This window comes from Protopterus annectens, chromosome 11.part0, assembly GCF_019279795.1.
Source record: "Protopterus annectens isolate FY-2018-M chromosome 11.part0, PAN1.0, whole genome shotgun sequence".
Lineage (NCBI taxonomy): Eukaryota > Metazoa > Chordata > Ceratodontiformes > Protopteridae > Protopterus > Protopterus annectens.
In genome coordinates this window covers 1,375,397,441-1,375,422,356 of record NC_056745.1, presented here as the reverse complement: position 1 = coordinate 1,375,422,356, position 24,916 = coordinate 1,375,397,441, and the positions used below count along the sequence as shown (strand labels likewise).

Below are 24,916 nucleotides of genomic sequence, written 5' to 3'. Positions count from 1 at the left end.
ATCTAATAATTCTGGTGCTGCTCATTTTGCAGATATATAAAAGGTTCATCAGAGCAGGATCCAAGGATAGCATGTATGCCAAGGCATAAATCACCCCTCAGCAATCTGTAAGGAGGAGAGTGTAAATATAGCACTTTGAGGTACTTTGCATTGGACATCATGTTTATGTCTTGCATTCTTTTTGTGAGGAACCTCTGTGGCTGTTCCACTTGTTGCATGCACCTGGTCAGGTACATACAGAAGGGTAATTATACTCAGTGATGAGTTTGAGGATGGCTGAGTGTAGTGGCTCAATGACTTCCCTGGCCCAAGAAGCCATGTCCTTACTTATAAGCTGAGTGACATAGAATGATATTATTACAACTTTGGACATTTATTTGTCAAAAGCCAGGTTACTATCTATGTGAGTCCCCAAATCCCTGACTACTGCGTCTACTTTAAGGGGTGTTTTATCAATGAGGTAGTTTTCCTTTTCCTGGGTAGCTGACTTCCCAAAAGGTACTAGTAAGCATTTCTTGTCACTGAGTTGTAAGCTGTGACTTTGACACTAGTCATTTGTCTGTATTAGACCCTCCTAAAAAGATATTAGTATCTTGGGGGGTTTCTATTATTGCGCCTAGCTTGCAACCATCTGAAAACTTGATATGTCAGAGGCCCTTAACATTAGCCTTGACTTCAAAAAAATAGATGCCAAAGAGAAGCAGAACCAACACAGACCCCTGTGGAACTCCACTGGTGACCAATCTCTTTGTTGAGGTGGTCTCTCCAATCCTAACAGTCTTGGTCCTGTCTGTGAACCAGCTGGCTGTCCAGTGATTTACACAGGGGTTTATGCCTAATTCCATGAGTTTGTTCACAATGCCTGTCTAGGGTATTGTATCAAATACCTTATTTAAGCCAAGGTAGGTAATACGCACTATTTTGCCCTCACCAATTGCCTTGGTGACCTTCCTAAAGATATCTGCCAGGTTCACTAGGCATAGGCTCATAGGTTCATAGGATGATACTAGGCTAATAGCTCGGAAGCCCCTATAAGCCTAGCCAAGAGTTTTGCCCATGTTCCCTCAAAGTCAGAACCTGTTTCCCCTGTCCAATGGGGACACAGGTGGGATCTCAGGGGTATATCTTCTGTTTCCTATCCAGTCGCCCAGTTTCCTCTTAAAGGTGGCTAGAGAGGTACTCTGCTTGACATGGAGAGGGAGTCTATTCCACAAATGGGGAGTCTTTGAAACACAAATCTATCCCACCAACATGTTCTATTAATGTCACAGACCAGGTTAAGGTCTTGCATGCAGGTTGCATGAGTGGAGTTTGTCTTACAAATATGCAGCAAATCCATCAAGGCTGGGTCTGAAATGGCCTTGTATGCCAGACACAGGTCACCTCTGAGCTGTCTGTTTGAGACTGAGTAGAGGGACAGGGCTTTTAGCCTGTCTGTATAGGATAGGTGTTTGAGACCCTGGATTTTCCTGGTCAGGAACCTCTGTGGTCTCTCCAACCGCTGCATGTGCTTGGCAATGTATATGCCGAAGGAGGCATTGTACTCAATAATGGGTCTAATAAGGGGGGAGTACAGGGATGTTATGACCTCCTTGTTCCTGGATGAAATACTCTTATTTATGAGGTGGGCCATGGAGAAAGCCTTCCATACAACAGAGGCAATGTGGTGGACAAAAGTCAGGTTGCTATCAACTCCCTCCCAACTGACTGCATGCTTAGTTCATTGTTAGTAATGTGATAATTAGTGGGGATGACATTTTCCTCAAAGGTAATAATGATGCATTTCTTGGCATTCAGTTTGAGGCCATGCTTATAGCACCAGTCATTAGTTTGGGCAAGTCCCTCTTGGGGGATGTTCACATCACTAGGAGAATTTAAGACAGCACCTAGCTTGCAGTCATCTGCAAACTTGGTCAGCCAGAGATCACTGGTTTTGGCTTGCACCTCAGAAAAGTATATCCCAAACAGTAGGGGCCTTAAGACGATTCCTTGCGGTACACCGTTCATTATGGGTCTACTACTAGAGGTGGCTTCCCCTACTTTGACAGAGTGGGGTCTATCAGTGAGCCAGTTAGCTACCCGTCTGGTAACATACGGGTTGATGCCTAACTGGGAGAGTTTATCTATTATGCCAGAGTAGGAAATAGTGTCAAAGACTTTGGCTAGGTCAAGGTAGTTGGTGTGTACCATCTTCCCCTTATCCATGGCTTTGTCTGTGTTAGACCCTCCTGAAATCTGAGAGGTAAATCATGACAGAGCAGCTGGTAGGCTGTGGAGTACAAAGAGTGCTGCATTAATCTATTTGGATAGTTGAAAGATTTAATGTCTTTCATTTTGTTGATTAGAAATCTTTTGGTCTTTCCATTTAGCGATATACTTGGATTTCCTGATATCTCTTGTATGAACTTCAGCTTGTAAGCCCCAGAACATTCTATTACTTTCCATTTCAGTACAGGGAATGACTGTAGCTGCTGTCCATTTGCTTGGTACAAAACCTATATGAAGGCTAAGAATGAACAGTGTTATTAGGGGTGTGGCTAAATCATAATTCATGCTATTTAAAATGCATGCAGGTATACTGTCAGTACCCATTGATATAGTATTTTTTGCTTTTGAGAAGACTTTTAGGACTAGGCCTTTTCTGACAGCCAGAAGTGTAGCTTGTTCAACCAAGACTTTGTGCCAGTATCAGGAACCAGTGTCCCATCCCCTCAACACTTTACTTTATTAAGATGATTGCTACATTTTAGCAATTGGCTTATTACATGTCTACCCCCCCCCCCGCATTTTTCAGCTCTTCCATTTTTGAGCAAAAATAAAAAGGATGTTCTTTCTACTGGCACACCAATCAGGTAGCCAGGTACACAGCACTCTCCCCCTCTAGCCTGCCTAGCCATTCAGGCCCTGTTTCTGTGCTCTGTCCTGATCCCTCTTCTCCTTATAAATGTAGTAAACGGCTTGCTACAAATGTAGCAAACAGTTACTGCAGTTTATACCTTGCCTGCATGGAGAGCTAGACAATCATGTTTTACTTAGAAATATACATTTCTTCTAATAAACTATAGAAAACTGTTTGCTACAAATGTTAATAACCTACCTACACAGAGCACTAGGCACTCATGTATTACTTAAAAAACAAACAAATAAACACAAAATTGAATTATCTTTAAAAATTGTAGGGAACAGTTGCTACAGTTTATATCCTGTTTGTTGTTGTATCTTTCGGCTTTTCCCAGTTAGGGGTCGCCACAGCGGAACTCCGGTCCGCTAATGATTGGCATTAGATTTTTATGTACTGAGTTGCCAGCTCTGACGCACAACCTTCAACGAAGGTACACCCATTCACGCATGTCTCCACACAGAAGACGCTTTAGCTGTGAATTGAACAGGACAACGTCTTTCTGCGAGGGAACAATGCTACCGCAGCACCACCACCGCAGTAGAGCTAAAGTGCTCAGATTTTAGTTAAACATTTTTTTTCAACTTTTAAACTGTAGTTGTTACAGTTTAGACCACATATGGAGTTATACAGTGCTCAAGTTTGACCTCAAATACTTTTAAAACCCAGTAGACAGTACACCTGAAGACATCTGAAGACAAGTTCAGATGAGAAATATAGAATGTGGCTATTCCAATAGTGCTAGATAAATGATTTGTAAGTATATCAGTTAAATATGAACAAGTATCATCAGAGACATAGCTAGGGTCGGGTGAAGGGGCAGAAATCCAGTTATAAATATGGACAGTGCTGTAAATGAGATGTTGGTTCCTTTTTATTATACATCACACTGCCTTTAAAGAAGTGCATTAACACTCATAACTGGACACTTTTACAACCTACTGGGAAGGATATCAAGTATACCAGTAATAAAACTGTATTTGCCTTTTAAAAGAAAATGTAACTTGAATGAAGGTTTAGAGAATCATACAATTAATAAGTTGAAAGCTGGCATCAATAAGAATGGGAAATTCCCTTGTTTACACAAAATACATGTTAGTGCATAAAAAATAGGTGTACACCTAATTGTAGATAAAACATTACAGAGCATGGCAGACAAATGGGTGCTTTATACTGCCACATTTTGTTTAATCTTTATTTGGGCAAGACCACAAGACCTCAACACATTGCAAATTTAGAACATGTGTGTAACTTCAATAAAGTTAAAAATAATGAATTAGTTAATCATTTTTTAAGTTGATGCCAACTGTGTTTTAAAAACTAGATTTTAGATATTCTGGAAAGAAAGCCTCTTGGAAAAACTATAGAAATGTACTTTTAATACGTCTTTAATTGGGTTCCTATCATTTGGTTGAATGACAATTTATTCTAAAGTCTAGTAAAAATGGTTGAATGTCAAGTTAACTGAATAACAGTTTGACTAAAACTCAATTCTACTCACTATGCCATAGCTGCATACATTTCTGTAACATAGAAATCAGAATATGTAAAGTATATGAATAAGCTTTAGCAGGGAATTTTAGTACCTACGTATAATCACTTCTCTTTTTTTAGAAAGTTTTTATTAAATTTCTAAACCCAATAAAACAGTGTATCACCCAAAAAACAGCAAACAAAACAACTATTTACAATAATGTCTACATCAATTAATCTAACAAATTCTCAATTCCATTCAAAGAAAAGGAATAAAAAATTAGTAAATAAATATATAATATAAAAATATTAAATCAATAGTTTTTTAATAAAACACTTAACTTTAACCAGTTATTATGGTAAGAAGTAGTTTTATCTGTTCTCGTTTTAATTTTAATAGTGAGTGTGACTAATTTGCTTTGGCAAACGGTGTTAGCATAATCACTTCTGATGTGATTCATATATGCACTCTGGCAGTAATTCGCTGTATATGGTGTTTTCATTTTTCTTCACAGATGAGTGACAGAGGAGTTAATATATTTTAGTAAGGGGTTTTTAAAAATTGTTTTCCCTTTATGTTTTTGAGTGTATCATGTTTCAGTTATTTTGTATTAGATTAAATTTTATATCAGTGAAATTTACTTTCAACATTTTGATTGGGTACGTTATCTTTAGGTTAAATTGTCATTCAACAAAAATTATTATACCTATAATAATTTAATTATATTTGCTAACCTGGTAAGCAATCTTGTCCTTCCTGGACCCTTTTCATCCAGATGCTAGTCAGCGAATTTAGTGTAATCAGTCAACCAATGTGTTTTGTAGCAGTATAAAGAAAGTAGAGTATCCAGAAAATCCCTTGCTCAGATTTTGGGAAAACATACAGAACACAGTTCAGATAGCAATTTTTGTTCAAGAGTGAGCTGCAGACCCTAGAGCAGTTGTGGGGCAAAGACTTTAGAAATGAACCATTTTAGAAGAAAGGTGGCAAGTTATGATGAATGCTCAAATTAATACTGAAAAATTATTTTTTCCTTAAGAATAGACCATGAAAATTGTAAGGGAAATTGTTTGACATGCTGGGGAAGTTTATTCCAGAGCAGAGGGTGGGGAGCACTGGATGATGAACCCATCTCACCATCTAGTTTTATTTGTTTCTTGATGAATGCTTACCTCTCTGGTTATGGTGTTGGTAGCAAAATTTGACTTGCTGAGGAAAAGTAGGCAGAGAATAATTGGATCACAAACTGAATGGTAAGCTAGTCACAACCTTTCTCCCAGAGGTTTGTACAACACTAAGTACAAGGATAAAGATGTCAGTCTCTTCTGATAGCTAAGGCTTTTGAGACCAGGAATTCTTTTTGTTAGGAACCTTGTGTTTTTTATGTTTTTATATATGTCTAGTCAGATACATGCCAAAGGGGGCATTGTATTCAATAATAGGTTTGACAAGGGCAAAATGCAGAAGAACAATAACTTCTTTTTCCCTCAGTTTTACAGGAGGCACCCTTAATAATTAGTTGAGATATAGAAGGATTCCCTAGCTTTGGTTGCCATATGATGGTCAAAAGTGAGGGAGCTCTCAACCTATGCATTAAGATCCCTGATGACTGATTTGAAATGCAGACTGTCAGACAGGGGATGATGCTGAATTTCTTGGTGTTTAGTTTGAGCCTTTTTTTTTTTTTTTGTTGATGCACCAGGATCTGACTTTAGTTAGTTTGTTTTGCAGGGTACATGTATTCAAGGGGGACTTAACAACCACACCCAAACTTGCAGTCATCAGTAAATTTTGTTATCCAGATTTCACTGCTATTAGTTTGGAGGTTTGAAAAACAGATGCCAAAGAGTGGGCCCAGCACAGATCTATGGGGGAACCACTGATCACCTTATCTTTCTCGTTCTCTGTCACCCTCTCAGACAAAATGTGTGTTTTGCACTTAAGTTAGTTGGCTATCCATCTTAACATGTATGGATTTATGTAACGTCATCAACTTATAAACAATTCTGTCATGAGGTATAGCGTCAAATACTTTGTCTAGATCAAGGTAGGAAGCGTAGATGGTGTGAACATTTTCACTAGCTGAGTGACCTTATCAAAAAAAATGACAAAATTCAGCAGGCAATGCCTGCTCTTTGCAAAACTGAAGTGCTGTGGGCCTATAGCTTAATCCAGTTTTTGGTGTCATGGTTTATGAGTCTAGTGATGATGATGAGCTCCATGGATTTATAGATAAGTCACGTTAGTGTCATGGGTCAGTGTTGGGTCTAAACTTATAGAGAAGCTTTACTACAGAAGTGTGCCAGGAGTCAGAGACATAGCCTGTAACAAGGCTTAAGTTAAATAGTTTGAAGAGGGGAACAACAAATGCATGCTTAATGCTTGATTAGGCATATGCTGTCTGACCCATGGAGGAAGTTCTGGTCTAGCAATAGCTACAGTCTGGCTATTCTAAAATCTATAATGTGGTCTTGTCTCCTTGGGATGGTAAACTGAGTGATATAAATACTTTTTAAATTAGTTTGTCTGAAATGTTACACCTACTAAATGTCATATATTACTAAAGAGTGGGAGCATTTTAAATGAAAATTCATAGTACTATTGTCATTTCTGGAGAGATGATGGTTGTGTTTCTGGAACAGCTGAAGTAAATAACATAGTATAGTTGCTGTGTCTTTCAGCTTTTCCCGGTTAGGGGTCGCCACAGTGGAACTCCGGTCCGCTAATGATTGGCAGTAGATTTTTACGTGCTGAGTTGCTGGCCCTGATGCACAACCTTCAATGAAGGTACGCCTATTCACACATGTCTCCACACAGATGACGCTCTAGCTGAGAATCGAACAGGACAACATCTTATTGTGAGGCGACAATGCTACCGCAGCACCACCACCGCAGTAAATACTGTAGTATAGTGATCAAGTTAAGTAAATGATACAAGTTAACAAGAATAACTGAATAAATCCACCAAATTGTCTCGACTGCTTTTATTAATAAAAATACACAGGAGTTAAGTGCTTTCATTACTTAGACTTCATCAGAACTAACTTTCAAACAAATGCCTTTCCTTTATATATGCAATCTAAACCTAATTAATCAATTAACTCAGTAAATCCCACCCCTCGAATTTACTGCCAATCAACTTTAAAGAACAACACTTCATGCTATAAAAGTACATTGATGTTATAAATTAAAAAAAAAATACACTCAAATATATATATATATATGTTATATAAAATATGTAAAATACATATATAAAAATTAAACTTCTAAATGTCTTAATTTCAATACTGAATTAATAGAACAAAACTCATTTAACCCTGGTGGGTTTGTGCCTCTAAAATAAGTTGCCATTTTAATTCACACTTATTCAAATGTTCTTCAGTGAAATATCCCCTATTAAATTTTATAATTTGTTCCATTACTATAAATTTAAACCTGTACTGTGGGCAAATCATTACATGTCTGGCTAAGGCATTGGTGTTCTTACTCTTTTTAATATCATCCAAATGTTCACATAGCCTTTCTCTAAACTTTCTAATAGTTTTCCCAACATAAAATTCTGGGCCTTCTTGGCAAAAAGCCACATAAACCACCCACTTGGAATCACAATTGAAGTGCCCTGACACTTTAAATTCCTTATTATTAATCATAACTTCCTTAGCTGTCAACAAATAGGGGCACTGTGAACATCTCACGCATTTAAAAACACCCCTGGGTCTACAATGGTTAATTTTAGGTTTCTCCAATAATTGTTTATTGTCCTATACAAATAGGGGCACTGTGAACATTTCACACATTTAAAAACACCCCTTGGTCTATGATGGTTAATGTTTTAGGTTTCTCCAATAATTGTTTTATTGCTCTATCTTTTGATATATTCTCTATATTCTATATTTTCTATATATGTTTATATATTCTCTATATTCTTTCTCTATATTATATTATACATAAGTCAGACGCTTCAAGTTGCTTTGTTTAAGATTGTTCTGACACAGAGGCAGTTATAGGTTTAAAACATCCCTCAGCATGCATGCATTTCAGTTCCTGTGACTTCAGCTTTAGAAGAGCAAACAGTGATACTTACCTTTTCTCCTTTTTCCCCAGGTATTCCTTTTATTCCCTGAAATTTAAGTACAACATTTAATCCTTCAAATATCTCACTGACAGCTCTTTAAGATAAACAATTTATAAAAATGGGCATTGAATATACTTGATAATAAATGTCATCTAAAACATTTAGCTTCAAATAATCACTTGAAAGCATTTGTTTTTGTGAGGATCCTAAATACATCCCACTCATGAGTGAGTGCTTCTCTGGTCTGCAGCTTCTTCCTTTAATGGCATTTAGGACTACTCCTTTCACCCAATTGAACACTTCCTCTGTTTTATTACAGTTTACCTTATAATTAGAAATCTGGCTTCCAAGAAACACCAATGAGGGACAAAGAAATTACCTGCTGGGCTGTCACTGTATTGCTGCTCCACTTAAATGAAAAATGGGTTCATATTAATTGAAGCATTTAAGCCTGGATTTTCCCAGACACCTCACAATGTGTTAGTACTTAACTATTATGAACAATCAGGCTTAAAATACTTAGTAGGCAGCTCTTTGGAGCTTCACACATTATCTCACGTACATGAAACACTGTAGGTTTTGCTTAAGAAAAATAATAATAAGATGGCCTGGATTAGAGCTTCCCAAGAATGGTGATCAATATATTTCAGCAGCAAACTGATGCTTCTCAGCAAAACAGATCTTGATACAGGTGATTAAAAAATATCAAAGCAAGTTATATCAGGTTTCTTATGTCTTAGGCTTAGATATAAAACCAGCTTTCAGCTAAGGGCATCTGCATCCACTTAAATCATTTCATGCCAGTTTAACTGGTTTCAGAGCTATTTACAGAATAGGTAATTCCAGGTTTATTACGATAACTCACTTTCCTTTATGGCATTTCTAAACACAGGAGTTCTGCAGGCTCTGTTCTAGGATCAATGCTGTTTATCAATGACCTTTTAATTGAGATCCCTTATCTCAAATGATACTTACGGTACGTATTATCGCAACCACATTTACAAAGTGGTTGAAATGTAAGTGTTTCTGCTAAAACATTTTTCTTAACCTTGAAAGGGGTGTATGAGCAAGAAGGTAGTAGTCGGTCACAGTTTGGTATGAGGCCTAAAGAGAAACAGCAGTCAATTTTTCATATCCGGGGGGGGGGGGGGGGGTGTCTCATTTCTTCCGTGACCTGCACAGTGCTACACTGCATTACAATTCTCGCATTCTTAAGCACAACCTCAGCAAAGGCAAGTTAGTCAGGGACATACCATCTAACTGTTCATGGCCAGTACTCCTCGAAAACACAAGCACATCTAACAAGTACTATGTAATGGGACAATGATCCATCCCTCACTGACTGCTCCCTTTCTTGCTATCAGAACTCCTGTGCCAGTGGTGTCAGACATTACCCCGCTTCGCACAGACAGTTCTGCTAATCTGAATCGGTCACAGTACTGGCAACATGTGCTATAACTGCTGAGTGATTCACACACATAACCCCCAAAACTGACGATCATTGATGACACAGTGTACACCTAAAGGTGTTTGAAAGGAGCCAGCTGTCTTGTGGGGACATATTGACTTTCATGACTTCTAAAATTAACAACAACTGTGAAGCACCACTCCTATGTATAGATCAGGAGGAGACACTCCCCAGAAAGAAGAATTTTCATGTTATTCCTCTTCATGTGTCAAAACCACTCAGGCACAATAGTAGTGAAGAGTTTACACTCCCCTCCTTAGGTTACCAGACATCGTTTTGCACCAACATGACGAATTCTGTGACGTCCAAAATGCGGTTGCGATAATACGTAAGTACCTCTCAAACTAATGACCATCTACTGAGATCTCTAATCTCAAACCTAAGTTATGCAGGCAGGCAACCTACTTCTACAGTAATAACCAATATGAACTACAAACTAAACTCCAGCAAGATTTCACTGAGTTGTGCAGTAGGACTTATTCTAACAGACTACTAAACAACCACAAGAAAACTAATGTAAATATCTTCTTCTCTTCTAAGAAACAACTCAGCCTTTCTCTGATGCATATAACTGATGATAAAGGTAATGGTATTCCCAGTCCTTTTCAAAAAAAATACCTAGGGATTATCCATGACTCATCTCTCTCATTTACACCATATGCTAACTTTATAACAAACACTGTAATAATGCAACTGAAACTCTGCTATCAAATCTCACATTCTCTCCCTAAAAGCCTGCCTAGCTATTGTTAAAAAATTACTAATGCCTAAGCTTGACTATGGACTCCCTTTCTTAGTCTTACAATGCCAGCAAAATCAAAACAGTTGAAAACAGAATCTATAAATGTATCCTCCTGGCAGACCCTATACTTCACCAGTATACTGTGCTTAAAAATGCCAAATGGCTCTCACTGACAGATAAGTCTACTTTTTCTTAAGCACGCTAATTTACAAAATCCTTAAACAAGGATACTGCCCACCTCTAAAAAAAAAAAACATCCTATTCTGCATAGCACTTATGAAATGAGAAGCTCACAGGTTAAGTATCTCACCCTTGCACTTGCACAACCAAGATTAAAAACGACAACATGCAAACAAGCTTTCTTTAGACTGGGACCTGCTACCTTTAACCACTTACCTACAGAATCCAGAAACAGGAATCCATCAAAGATTTCAAGGTATCTGGCTCGGCAGGATACAAGTCACATTGCTAAGGTTAATCAGCAGCAATCAATATGATGAACATCTTTGTATGTTTTACGTGTCTTTTGCTGTTTTATGGTCTATTAGACCTGGTTGTAAGTGAACAGGGTCATATGACCAGTTCACTCACCTGGTCATCAAACAGTAACCAACTGAATGAATAAATAAATAAATAGAGTACAGCATTAATGTCTAGAAAAGACATGGCCATAGTCGCCTTGGCAAGGAACATGATGTTCAATCTTAATATGTCCTAGTATAGGTTATGTTTTTTGTTTCATGTGAAGCTAATGCTATAAAAGACCTATGCATTAAGATAATTAATAACATACCTTTCAGGAACAAGTTGTCTCTGTAAAGATCAAGGTTCAACAGATGATGGGTCTTGTTTTGCACAGTCAAAACAAGAGATTAATATACTTCTTTTATTTTATATAAGTATTTTATGTGTTCCTTACTTGAGTATAATGTGATATTTTGTGCATGCCAATACTAAGATTCAAATGCATGAAGTGGTTCAAAGGAAGTTCACAAAAAAAACAGCATCGTAATGAACACCGTTATATGAAAGACTAACTAGTCTAAACTTGTTTATCATGTCTTATAGACATGCAAATGGCAAATTCTGTTTGGGTTCAAGGATTTTATTAAACTGTGTATGCAAGTACAAGTAAGACTATAAGGCCAGAGAAATCTGTTAATTGCTAGGCAAGCATCTTTTTAACTTCCTTATATGTCTAAACAAATGTTTTAAAATATACAAATTTATTTCTCAGTCAGTCACCATATTTTAGAATCACCTACTATTAGATATCATGCAATCTCAAAGTTTTAATATATTTAAAGGTAGAATTAATTTATGGGCAGAAGACAGTCACTTTATTAGTAACATAAAAGAGTCTGTGTAGCTCTGAGGTCAAAATGGCCAGAAAACACATAAATCAGAACTGATAAGTTTATTAATATGATATAATATTTCTGGTAATATGGATAAATAAATGTGAATAATCAAGTTATATAAAAATAACATTGATTTATTCAGACATACAACTGATAAAGAAAATACAGAGAGACAGTTAATATGTTTGAAGAATATTGAATGGTAATGAAGGTAAGAAGGCAAAATACCAAATATCCTGTTCAAAACTATTCTGAGTAAAGATAGCTACAGCGCAAGTATTAATTTAAGGAGGTTTTCTTAATTAAGTAAATGTTTCAAACCGAGTAAACAGTCAGCAGACTTAATGAATATTAGAAGTTTGTTCCATTTTACCAGTAAAAAATAAATGTGAGGCTTATCTTGCATTTGAGTGTTTTTTTTCTCCATTTTTAAAACTGTCCACAAGAAATCAGATCAAACTATAAACTAAAATGGAGAATAACCATACAACAGTCGAACAACAAGTATAAAGAGAACTTTATCAGCATGTAAGTTGAAAGTCTGAAAGAAAATAAACTGCATAGATTTAGCCCTATAAACATATTGCAACAGAGCATAAAACATGTCATAAAAGAGTCGTGCAAATGAAAAATTATATACTTTCAGGCAAAATGATGTACAGGATGCCAGTAGGCCCAAAAACTGACAGTGACTTAAAAATAGGGTCAGACAACTCAGGCTACAATGCCATCTATAGCAGCCTGATATGCAAAGAGAGGAAAAGTGGACTACAACCCTGAGACCATGACTTTGGATCCAGCATGGAACAAAAACACTGTCAGGGTTGTACCAACAATCAACCAGCATGACTTTGTGAAACAATATCTCTAATATCAGCCTTCCAACAACTTAGCATAGTTCCTCAACAAAGGACATAGACTAATCAATAATTAACAATGAATGGCTTTGCTATTCTGATGCAATGTATAGTCCAACTAAGATAGAGAGGTATAATGGCCAAGCACCTTGTGTCTGAGAAATACCCAGAAAATCCTCAAATTATCCAAATATTCAAATACTTGCCTGTAACAGTATCCAAAAGCAGTAACCATTCAGGCCAGCTCTCTAGTAGCTTGCCAGACAGCAGCAACCCAGCAACACCCCTAAATGTTAAAATAATCCTCTCCCTTCACTCCAAAGCAACTCTGATACACCGATGACTGAAATAATCCTGTTTTTGCTACCCTTTAAGGAGTCCAGCACCCATGTGAAACTAGCTTCAGCTGATGCATCTACAGCCTGTAGAAGTAAAACAGTTCATTAAGAAGTCTGACTTGGGCAGTAAATTTCAAACAACACTCCTGCAGAAAATATTTCTATGTGTGACTGCAACAACTCTGATATGAAGTTTTTAATATCCTTTAAAAAAAAACATAGAGTATATATGTGATGTCATAATGGGGGCAGGCAGGTTGCCTGTTCCAACAAAGCTTTAACAATACATGCTAATGGTACCTCTGGCAATATAGGCATGGCTGATAGGGAGTGTGAAGAGCTCTCTTTTACAAATCCACTAAATGTGAGGTATGAATGGCACCAGAGTCACACAGAGTGAAGGCTGAGGTGGCACTACTGTCTTCGCAAAGGGTGAAGTGATAGGAAGGGGTACACAAGTCTGTTTCACTCAGGGTCTCCAACCTGCCCATTCAAGTTAGACTGCACACTTTTCACTTACAAGTCACACTTCTCTATCCACAGTAACTGCCCTTCACATAAAGTATTATTTTCACACACACACACACACACACACACACACACACACACACACACACACACACACACACACACACACACACACACACACAATTTCTATGGAAATCTGGTAGAATTCTCCAGTTCTTCACATAGTTTCTCTTGTCCTGGTAGTGCTGCTATGACCCAGAGGAGTGTCAGTGGCTTCCTGTTACCTGTTTGCTCTTATTTCACCAGGTAGTATTTCTCACTGGTGGTCAGCCAAAGCAGACTTGAAGGTGTGTGCCCCAAAGTTTGGTACCATTCATTGTAAATAACAATTACCCTCTTCTCAACTGCCAAGACAGCATAAAAGCAAACAAATATTACTTAAATAATAAAGAAAACTGTGCAAATACTGAGTAAAATATACATAAGTTGACACACTACTGAAATTTAAAGAAAGAAAATGTAGTAAACATAGATAAGATGCATGTAAAAAACAACAACAACAAAAAAAAGAAACTCCAGATGTCTGAGATCCATAACAAGCATGCTACAAAAATACTGTACCTTAAAATAGATAAGCTTTCACAAATAGGATAATTCCACATGCAAGTCAGTGACTATATTTCATTTTTCTGCTGTAACTCTACAGTAGCACACAACTATGTAGCAAAAGTCATCAGTCAGTTCCAGTGTCCAATGAACTTGTCATTGCTAGGAGAACAGGTCATAAACCCGCTTATGCCACACCCAACACCACCTTCAGCAACAGTTTGCCTAAACACCTGCACATCTGTTTCTTCTTCAACTGAGTCCCAGTTGGGTCTTAAAAAGTTCCAATAGCTATTACATTCCAGTGCTGTTTTATCCTTGTTTGCTATATTAGAAGGTAAAATCCTGTGAAGGAAACCAGCCCACCTCTCTGTCCTTTGCCATCTGGACAAACAAAATTGTTTCTTTTTTACAATAACAACACATATTGCAGATAAACATGCCAGAAACAGGGAAATAAACACAGAAAAAATAATATATTCTGCTTCTTTCAGCCTGGCATCAGCTCATTTCACAGACATTCCCTTTTAGCCTGACATTGCCCATGGCTTCACATTAGGAATGGAAGAATACATACATATTTGTAACTATCTCCAAATTTTATAAATGGGTAGATTACAAGATTTTTGAAGATCCTACAAATGTTCTACCCTTGACAGTCCTTTGTCATGCCATTCTTGCCAATACAACATCCTTGCATCTATTCATAGATTGTAATTTCCCCACAATGGGGCTTGTTCATGACATAAGTCTAGGTGTGGGGAGCTTTTCCATAATCTGGAAAGTCCTTTAAACACCAAAAGAAGAATGTGTCAGTTATGGATATATGAGGAGGAAGAGGACATGTCTTAATATCTGATTACTTCATGTGTAGTATGCTATAATAATTTTACCTCTGTACTATCCCATGATGGAGATGGACCATCATAAGAATGTATTGAATTATAAATAATGGATGCCTCACCCATACAGTGCAGGTATGTTAGTCATGCTCTGACAAAATGTTTAGGTAAAGCTAAACTGCTACCCAGTACACCACTCCTTTTATCATCCCACACAAGATATTTTAACAGCTTTTGTATCTTTATGAGCCATTTGAAAGCAGTTGGAACTAGAAGGTACGTGAGGACATAATAAACCTTTGGAAGAAAGAAAAGTTGAAATCCTAGCCCACCGTGATAGTCTTAATTTGTGCCAAGTACGGTCAGAAAGGTAAAGAGACTCCCAAAGCAGATGTAGATTCACTGTGATCATGACCAGGATGCATTAAGGTACCGCAATATGTACTCCTCCTTTGACTTATCTCTGTACCTTTTCCTGATTCAGTAACTGCCTTAGCATGGTACTGCATAGTCCTTTACATGAAGATATGGCACACCATGTATGGCTGTGCTGAATGCCAATGACGTATTCTGATGCAGGTGGCATATACTAATTACTTATGCAGTCTCTCCCTGGAAACACCTCAAGGACAGCATTTATATGGCCATACAATTCAAAAACTAGCCCCCATCTGTGTAGATCACAAGACCAGCCCCACCATGTCACAGTATGGCTCTTGCTAGGCCCTTTAATGAATCATTGGGCATATCAACCAGCTCTTTATATCAAACAATAATTGGATACCATGGCAGCCTTTTACACCAGTCAGTTCAGTGTTGCCAATTATTTCTTTGCAGTGCTAAGGCAGCTATATTGGCTGGAAATAATTCAGTCTTAAATAAATTTACTCAAGTCAGAAAAGGTGGAAAATTTATGTAACATTTCATACCAACCTGAGGTTGCTCAGTCAATGTGAAACAATCATCATCAAACATTAATACTTTAAATACTTTATCTTCTGCCATCACTGCAGAACCTGGTAAAGAAACATGTGAACCTACACAAAAAACAATTTTACACAAAGCCTCAAGATCAACGTAAAACCTCTCCTAAGACATTCTGGTACAGAATCAAAAACAATCATACATCTTTGAAATAATTCTTCCCCTAAACATTCCAGTAACAGTACTTCCTCTGATATAGCATCTTATTTTAATTCTTATTCCATAAATACAATAGCTTCCATTACCAACAGCTTCCCTGCATCACCCTTTACTTTATCTCAAACTTCTATTACCTGCCTCTTCTCTTTCTCCATACAATCCACTTCCTTTATCAAGTCCTTTCTAAGAAAACTCAAACCATGCTCCCCCTCTGCTAATAATCTTCCTAATGAGTACCTAAGAATGGCTGCTGACTCCGAGTCTATATTATTAGCATGAAAGCTAATAACAGTGAATACAAATGAATCAACATATATAGAAAGAACACGCACAATGGCAAAATGCCAATACATGGAAATCCAAAGGAGTGAAAATTTATGTTTGGCCAACACCCCATTCCTAGTGTGCTGTAACAAAACTGAAAAAAAAAATGATGACGTACCTGACTGCTCCAGGCAGGGGGGTTGTGCCCCCTGCAACCCCCACACCCCCCACTACTTAAATATACCAACTCCGAGATTGCACTACATCGAAGTAAAGGGAAATATTCCCTATGACGATCTCCGTTGAAACAAAAATTCCTGTGTCCTATACTCTGCATGTCTGTCAACTACAGTTTGCAAGTGATATTGCTGCTCAAGACTCCTTTTGTTTGGTAAGGGCGGACATGCAGACAAGCATCATACACAATTGAAATTTTGGTCAGGGCAACTAAAACATTTTGATGTACTGTTTTGAGCTTAATATGCTGTTCAACGCTTCTGTATTTCATTCTTTACATGTCGCACATTTTGTATTCACTGCTATTAGCTTTTATGCTAATAATATAGACCCACTGACTGCATAGCATACCCAGTTTCTATACTTATTAATAGATCCATCAGTGAAGCTCATGTCCCCATCCTGTCGAAAAAGTGCTTTATCATTTCTCTCCAAAAAAGTGGCACATCCACAGACATATCCAACTATAGGCCTATTGCCATCCTTTCTCCTCTATTCAAAATTCTAGAGAAATGCATCTACAAACAATTCCTTCAACATCTTTTTGACAATAACCTTCTCTTCCATACACAACATGGATTGAGACCTGCTCACAGTACTATCACTGCTCTTCTGTGCTTTACTGATACAGTAAATAAAGCCTGTGACTCTGATAACATAAAAAAACTACAAAATAGGCAAGCTGACATGACCACAATCCAATTTATTGTTAGCGCTTTCGTATAGCAAATGCTTATACTTCTTCAGACAAAGGTTTTAACTTTGTGCCCAGTTCTAGAGCTAATATAGCTAGAACACTGTGTGATTTGAAATTTTATGCATGGAAACTTAACTTAAATATCATGTTTGGAGTTAATAACAATATAGTTTCTGATGAGCGCATTTCTAGTGTGTTTAACCCACCATTACAGGGAACATTGGCAATTTTTGAGAAAGCCAGTGAAATCCATATTAGAGTGTTACTTAACAACTTAAACAATTGTGACAAGTTTTGCAGCAACATCACGAAAGCTCAGAGGGAATTCACTGATTTCATAAAATCACAAAACATTCTGGTCATGCAACCGGACAAGGGAGGGGGAATTGTGTTTATGGACGAGACATGTTACAATAGTAAAATGGATAACATGTTAACAAGCACTAATTACGTAAAGGTATCCATAAATAAACTCAATCAGGCATACCAACGTATTAAAATTTTTCTAAGTGACTTGTTTATTGACACATCCATTTCCATTGACACATACCAATATCTAACCATGCCAGCCCCCCTAATTCCAGTTATATTTGGAGTCCTGAAAATACATAAAAACTTACTGGATCCACCTTTCCGCCCAGTCATTGATGGTCGTCAATCTATTACCTACGCTTGTGCCAAATGGGTTGATTCTAGACGCAAACCTTTGCTAAAATCTGAGGCACAAATTTGTAGGGATTCCTGGGCTTTTTTGGAAGGTCTTAACAAACTAGAATTTGACCTTTCTTATAATTTCTTGACTGTAGATATTAAAGATCTATACACAGTCATTCCCCAGGATTTAGGCCTCGAATGGGTTCATGATTTTCTTTTACTTAAACAAATGGAAAGGGCAAATATTGATTTAGTCATTGCATTGTTAGAGGTAGTGTTAAATAACAATTTTTCATGTTCAAGGAAGAATATTTTCTTCAAAAATCAGGGGTTGCTATGGGCTCCCCTTGTGGCTAACGCTGTCATGGCATTTTGGGAGAGAACACACCTTTTCCAACATTCCATCTTTAAGGAGAGTGTAGTCTGGTACATGAGGTACCAAGATGATATGTTCTTCCATCTAAAAGGGGATGAGGAACATGCACGAAGATTAGTTGAGATCATGACAGCATTCACTAGTTTTTTGGAGTTCACTTTCCAATTTGATGAACAGGCAATTAGCTTTCTGGACATATGGCTCTGGAAAGATACAGCTTTCAATAGATATGCTACATGCATTTTTAGGAAGCCTACATATTCTAATTCCTTCTTGCATTTTGAAAGTTGCCACCCTTTCTATCCGAAAAGAGCTGTAGTCAAGGGGCAGCTAGTTAGGGCTTCGAGAATGATCTCTAGTAAAGAGGATTTTCTCACAGAATGTGAAAATCTTAGGAATATGTTTGTAAAACATGCTTATCCAAGTTCCCTTATAGATGGTTTAATTAAAGAAGTTAGCCACAAAAGAGAAATTGGCCATTTTAAGCCTCTCTTGTCCAAAGGGTACAGTGACATGGATGAAATCCCACTTTTACCTGTCTCAAAGTAAGACATGTAGCTACTAGTAGGGAAGTAGGGAATAATTATGTCACTAGTTTCCTGACGCAATTCTCAATGGATGCCTTTAATCTGAGGAAAATTTTGGTTAACAACTGGAATTTCATGGTTGAGGACTGAATCACCATAGAAAGTTTGGGTACTGGCCCCGTGGTGACATATAAAAGAGGGGCAAATTTGCAAACTTTGTTTGAAACCCATAGCAAGCACCCCACATCCAACTGGGGGATGCACAAATGTGGATGTTGTCACTACTCTAAATATATTCATGTAGGGACACATGTTTCTATCAGAGGTAGATAATACACTATAAAAGGCCGATTTAATTGTAAAAAGCCAAGGCATAGTATATCTAGCTACCTGTCTTCAATGTTCGGCCTTTTATTTGGGCAAAACAGAACGCCCTTTTAATCAACGAATATATGAACATATATATTGTATATCTAGAAATACTATTACCAATGCCTTGGCTAAACACATTATTGATTTTCAGTCACATTCTTTTCAATTTACAATAGTAGACCAAGTCCCCAGAAATGTCGGGGGGGGGGCCTGGAATCTCAAATTAGAAGAGTGGGAACTTATTTGCCAACTGCAGACTGATGCACATACGTATCCTGGTCTGAATGAAAAATGTTCAATCAAATGTTTATTAAAACTACAGTCACTAGCCAGATGAGAACCTATTAAGTCAGAATATATAAGGTGTGGTTTCTTGAGATTCAATTTTTAATATTAAGAAGAGTGCTACAAATGTAATTCCAATACTTTTTCCACGTGTTTTCAAAATTTTAAGTTTCAAGCTTCCTTGTTACCGTGGAGATGGTTATTACTGTGTAAGTGACACTTGCACAATGCTCCTTTTGCTGAGCAGTGTATTTTATGTTTAGTAGGTTGCATGATTTTATCTTCCAGGTGTACCTTTAAATATTAACAAGTTATTCAACAGTGAATTTGTTTTAATTGAATAATGAGTCCTAAATGGGCTGATTGAAGAATTTGTGATGCTATTTAAACAGAGAAACGTGGGTAAAAATATGTCTGAAGAAGTATAAGCATTTGCTATACGAAAGCGCTAACAATAAATTGGATTGTGGTTGTGTCAGTTTGCTTATTTTGTTGTTTTTTCATAGTTTGCAGTTGGTTCGTGTTGCTTTTTACTCTGATAACATAGTCTCATCCCTATTTTAGATTTATCGAAAGCTTTTGACTCAGTCTCCCACTCCAAACTCTTGCCCCAGCTTATCCCTACTTGGATTAACAGAAACAACATTCAATGGTTCACCAGTTACCTCGCCAACAGATTTCAATCAGTTAGGTGGAATTCAAGTTTATCTCCCTGTCTACCAGTTAGCACTGTGGTACCTCAAGGTTCAGTTCTGGGTTCACTCCTCTTCAACATTTTTATTAATCATCTTCATACCACCTCCAAACAACCAACCCTTATTCAATATGCTGACAACTCTACCTTAATCTGCTCCTCAACCAATCTTACCCATCTTCAAAACATGACTCAAGATGCATTCAGTTCTATTGAGTCATGGCTGATCAGCAAACTCCTCCTACTAAATCCCCCCAAAAATAAAACTCTTGCTATTCTTACCCAAAAAACTCCCTCCCCCAATTACTCTAACTTCACAATTGCTTCTCTTAACAACATTTCAGTAGATGCTATTACATAGACTAAGATGTTAGGTGTGACCATTGACAACAATCTCAAGTTTGACCTAAATATCAGTAACAACATAAAAAGACCAGCCAAAAACTGAGCATGCTGTATAGAGTTAAAAAATTCTTCACCAACTCCACAAAAGTAACACTTTCCTCTACTTACTTTTTACCATGCCTTCTATATGCATCACCAATCCTAGCAAATATTAACTCCTCACTAAAAGTAAAACTTAGTCAGTGTTATAACAAAATAGCTAAATTTGCCACTGGTCTTCCCTACAATTCTCACCACTGCTCTGGTCTCAAAACCTTAAAATGGCTCAAACTACCCCATCTGCTGACTTTTATTCAACTAATCTTAACACATAAAATACTGTACAACTCCTCATTCATACAAGCAACCTCAACATTACTTCAATGTTATATTCCATCTCGTGACTTATGTTCCTCCTACAAGCAAGTATTATCTATTTACAAACCTTAACAATCAAATGAAGTCAGTCTGTACTCACACTACGTTGTCAAAAACTGGAATAGTATTCCTGAATCACTCAGACTTATACCTCACTACGATTCCTTCAAATCTCAACTTAAAGAGCATCCATCCAGCAAATGGATCTGCCAATGCTCCTCAACAACTTAGCAGCCATTTCCAATTTTATATCTTAGAACTTGCGACTAACTTCTCCTGCAGCTTTTCTCATTTTTGCAGTTATATCTTAATGATTTCTATACCCTACCTATTACCAGTTATGGTTTCCCTTTTTCTGCTAGCCTTTACTGGAGCAAACCATATCTATGAAGTCTTCATGCATTTTCCTTCCTTAATCTACCTTTTATCTTTCAAGGAATTTTAATTGCGACTATTAAAAGTCTCAGCTAGTTTGTTTATAGAGTGTTATAACATTATTGTTTATTTTTTCATATACTACTTTGAGGACAACAGTCACTAAAATAATATAACTATAATATAACTTTACTGCTTGTTGTTACTTTTTCAAATTATCCCTGTATTATAATTTTCTGTTGTTGTAAAAGTCTCTGTAATCCATGTAAATGTTTTAATTTTGCTATCTGTTTCTGGAGCTTTACTCCTCGGGCCTCTGCTGAAAATGGGCACTTACCCAGTCAGACTGTCCCAGTAAGCAAATACCAAATAAATAAATAAATAAATAAGTTCCTAGCCTTAAGTTAAATAGCAGTCTCAAATAAATGCAACTAGTGGTGCTATGGCTAAAAGGAATACTGCTGAGAAATTAGGCAAACCTACCTTGTACCCCTATGTAAAGTGAAAGGAAAGGGTAATATCGAATCCATAACAAACGGGCAGGTTTATAAAGTGTTGTGGCAGACCAAAGCAATTTTTCCTTACCTCCTCCAAATAATCCCATATAATAGAGTCATATGCCTTTGCAAAATCTACCAATATAGCTGCTGCTGGGTGGGTATATCGTTTAAAAGCTTGTATTCTGTACTCTAACAATATATTCCTGTTTTTAAATTTTGTCCTGTATACTTAAGTCAGATGCTCTAGTTAGCTTATTTTCCTATTGAATGCCTCCCTGTAGTCAAACATTAGTTACGCACAAGTCTCCTTAAGAGAATGTTTACTGATTCCCACTGCACACATATAGGCAAGAAACTTACATAGTTTAACTTCTTGTAGGTCTGAACTTCATCAATAATGAACTGCTATAGACATTACCAACTAGACAGGTATGGAACCCAAAAGCCAGTGCAGTGGCATAGAGGGATAAAACCCCTTTATGGTCCATGTTACCCTAGTTTGATTAGTGTCTCAGGCACTTGACCTGCTAGCAGGGATGAGATGGTGCATGCACATTCCAGGGAGGGAGGATGGTCGTGTGGGTGCTTCCTACAATGAAAGCTAAGAATGGGGCTGGTAGGACATAGTCCAAAGTGGTTTAGGGCTGAGACATGGTTGAGCTTCATCGGAGGTGGAGTGAGATGTCACAAATTCCCATTGCACACCAGCACCTCAAGGCACACCACACAACTAGATAGAGGGAGGGGAAAACTGAGACAGCCTACAAAAAATGGAAAAAATAAATGACACTTGTACGACAGCAATAACCCCGTAGGATACCCTTAGGATCCACTTTGGTCTCAGCTGTAATCAGTAATAGTCCAATGCTTGACTGGAGTGTCCAGCAGACTCAATGATAGATGTAGGGCACTGGGAATCTCTGTCAAAATGAAGCAGGGGTCTAAAACAAGCTCCAAAAATAGCTAAGGTACCAAAACATGGCTATAACACAGGAAAACTATTTAACAATAGATAGCTAACATACAGTAATACAACATTTAGAAATAACCAAAAGAACTAGGATATTGATTTAAGCACCATCAGATTCACAGAGTTTTCAGGTTTGACAAACAAACTTTCAGTCGGGATTTGCAACAAAGAGACAGTGCTGGGGATCAGCTGGCTGAGATTTAACGATGTCCTTTTGTATGATGGTTGCAGTATTCTTTACTAAAGGGATTCCCTGCCAAGGGTAGCCCAATGTTCAGGCAGTATACCATAGCCTTAGGTTTTCAAAGGGCATTGTACATCACACATATGCTCCCCGCTCACAGCTTAGGCCATAAAAAGTATGTACAGACGTACATACCTCAGAACTTCTTTGCCACCAGTCTGAATGCCATCTCTGATTGTCGATCTGAATAGTCCTTTGCTTCTGCTCATTGCCAAGCCATTTTTAATCAAGTGCCCCATTGGCGTTTTCTTCTTATCTTGTTTTTATCTTTGTTGCAAGGCTACTTGTCATCCAGAAAGGGAAAATGGCAGTGTGATAGACAGAGATTTTTTGTTTGGGTGCTTCTCATGATCATACGTCCTGCCCGATTTATCAAGCATTTGTCCTTAAGACCCTTTGTAGTTGTCTCTCCTCCTTGTCTTTATACCTAGAGAACCAACATCTTAAGTTGTTGGCACAGCATGCACTGGCAGAATTGCCCCATCCTGAGGGTCATCCATCTGCCAAGAAGAAGACCAAAAAAGCCAGGCTGGATTCAGATGCTGTACCAACTCCCCCAGGCATCTGTCTTGAGGCTGGTGAAAATCCACATCACTTGTGGATGTTGAGGGGAAATCTCAGGTGATCATGTCCAAGGGACTGAGGGGCGTTAAGACAGATTCTTGCTCAGGAAGAGATTCCTACTATGTTGATTGAGTGGAAGCAAGGGTCCCAACCTCCTGAAATCTTTAGGGCTGACATCCCTTTGAAAAAAAAACAGAAAACAAAACATATATGCCCTGCTCCTAAGGATCCCCAGAGTGAATGGCAGGACTTTACCCAGGGATTGTTTTATTGTACTAATGGCCTTGAAGCCACTCCAAGGAGTTTCTGTTCCTGCCCACCTTTGTCATCTACTCTTCTTAAGAGGCCTAGGGAGCAGGACTATTCTGATGAGTTTATGGCTTCCTCCTGTTCTGCACTGGAGTACCAAGTCCTCTGGCATGGAAGGTGGATGTCCTCTCTTTCTCTCGGAAGGGGATGTTTCTCTATGCCTTCCTTCCCCTTCCTCTCATACCAAGGGTCCTGTTAAAGATAGAACAGGAGTCCCCCAAAACTTTGTTGGAAACTCCCTTTTAGCCCAGACAGCATTGGTTCCTTCTCCTTCTGCATCTAGACAAGGGTAATCACTACAAGTTACCTCACATGGTAGACCTGCTCACGCAAGACAATAGGTCTCCCATCCGTCCTCAGTTGTCCACTCTTCATCTGACACTGTGGGTGATGGGGTTTTGATCCCTTTTAGCTACCTTTTTTTTTCAGAGGAAGTGGTCCAAGTTCTGCAAGTGGCCAAGAAGTTAACTACCAGCAAATCTTATCTGTCCAAATAGGAGAGATTTTCTGTCTGGTGCCTTGATCATAACCAGGATCTACATTCTGTGAAGGTTCCTCTGGTTCTGTCTTATTTATGGAAATTGCTCCATGTTGGGTTAGCATACTCTTCAGTTAAAGGTCACCTTTCAACTATTTCTGCTTGTCTGCCTTTGATTCTTTCTTTGGCTTCTAGGTTTGAGGTCAAACAGTTTCTTAAAGGCTTCCTTCATATTAGGCCTCCCAGGAATCCTATTCCTCCTTCCTGGGACCTTAATTATGTTCTTGAAAACAATTGACTCAGGCTCCTTTTGAGCCTTTAGCTTCAGCTTCCTT

At 37.9% G+C, this 24,916-nt stretch overlaps 1 protein-coding gene across 1 annotated transcript in view; it reads right to left on the bottom strand.

The window, feature by feature from the left end:
* Positions 1-24,916, bottom strand: part of LOC122815075 — a 3,014,144-nt gene that overhangs the window by 1,317,668 nt on the left and 1,671,560 nt on the right. Inside the window, exon 88 of the mRNA XM_044087319.1 lies at positions 8,458-8,493. Within this exon, the coding sequence (XP_043943254.1) occupies positions 8,458-8,493 (36 nt within the window). The remainder of the gene's footprint in view (positions 1-8,457; positions 8,494-24,916) is intronic.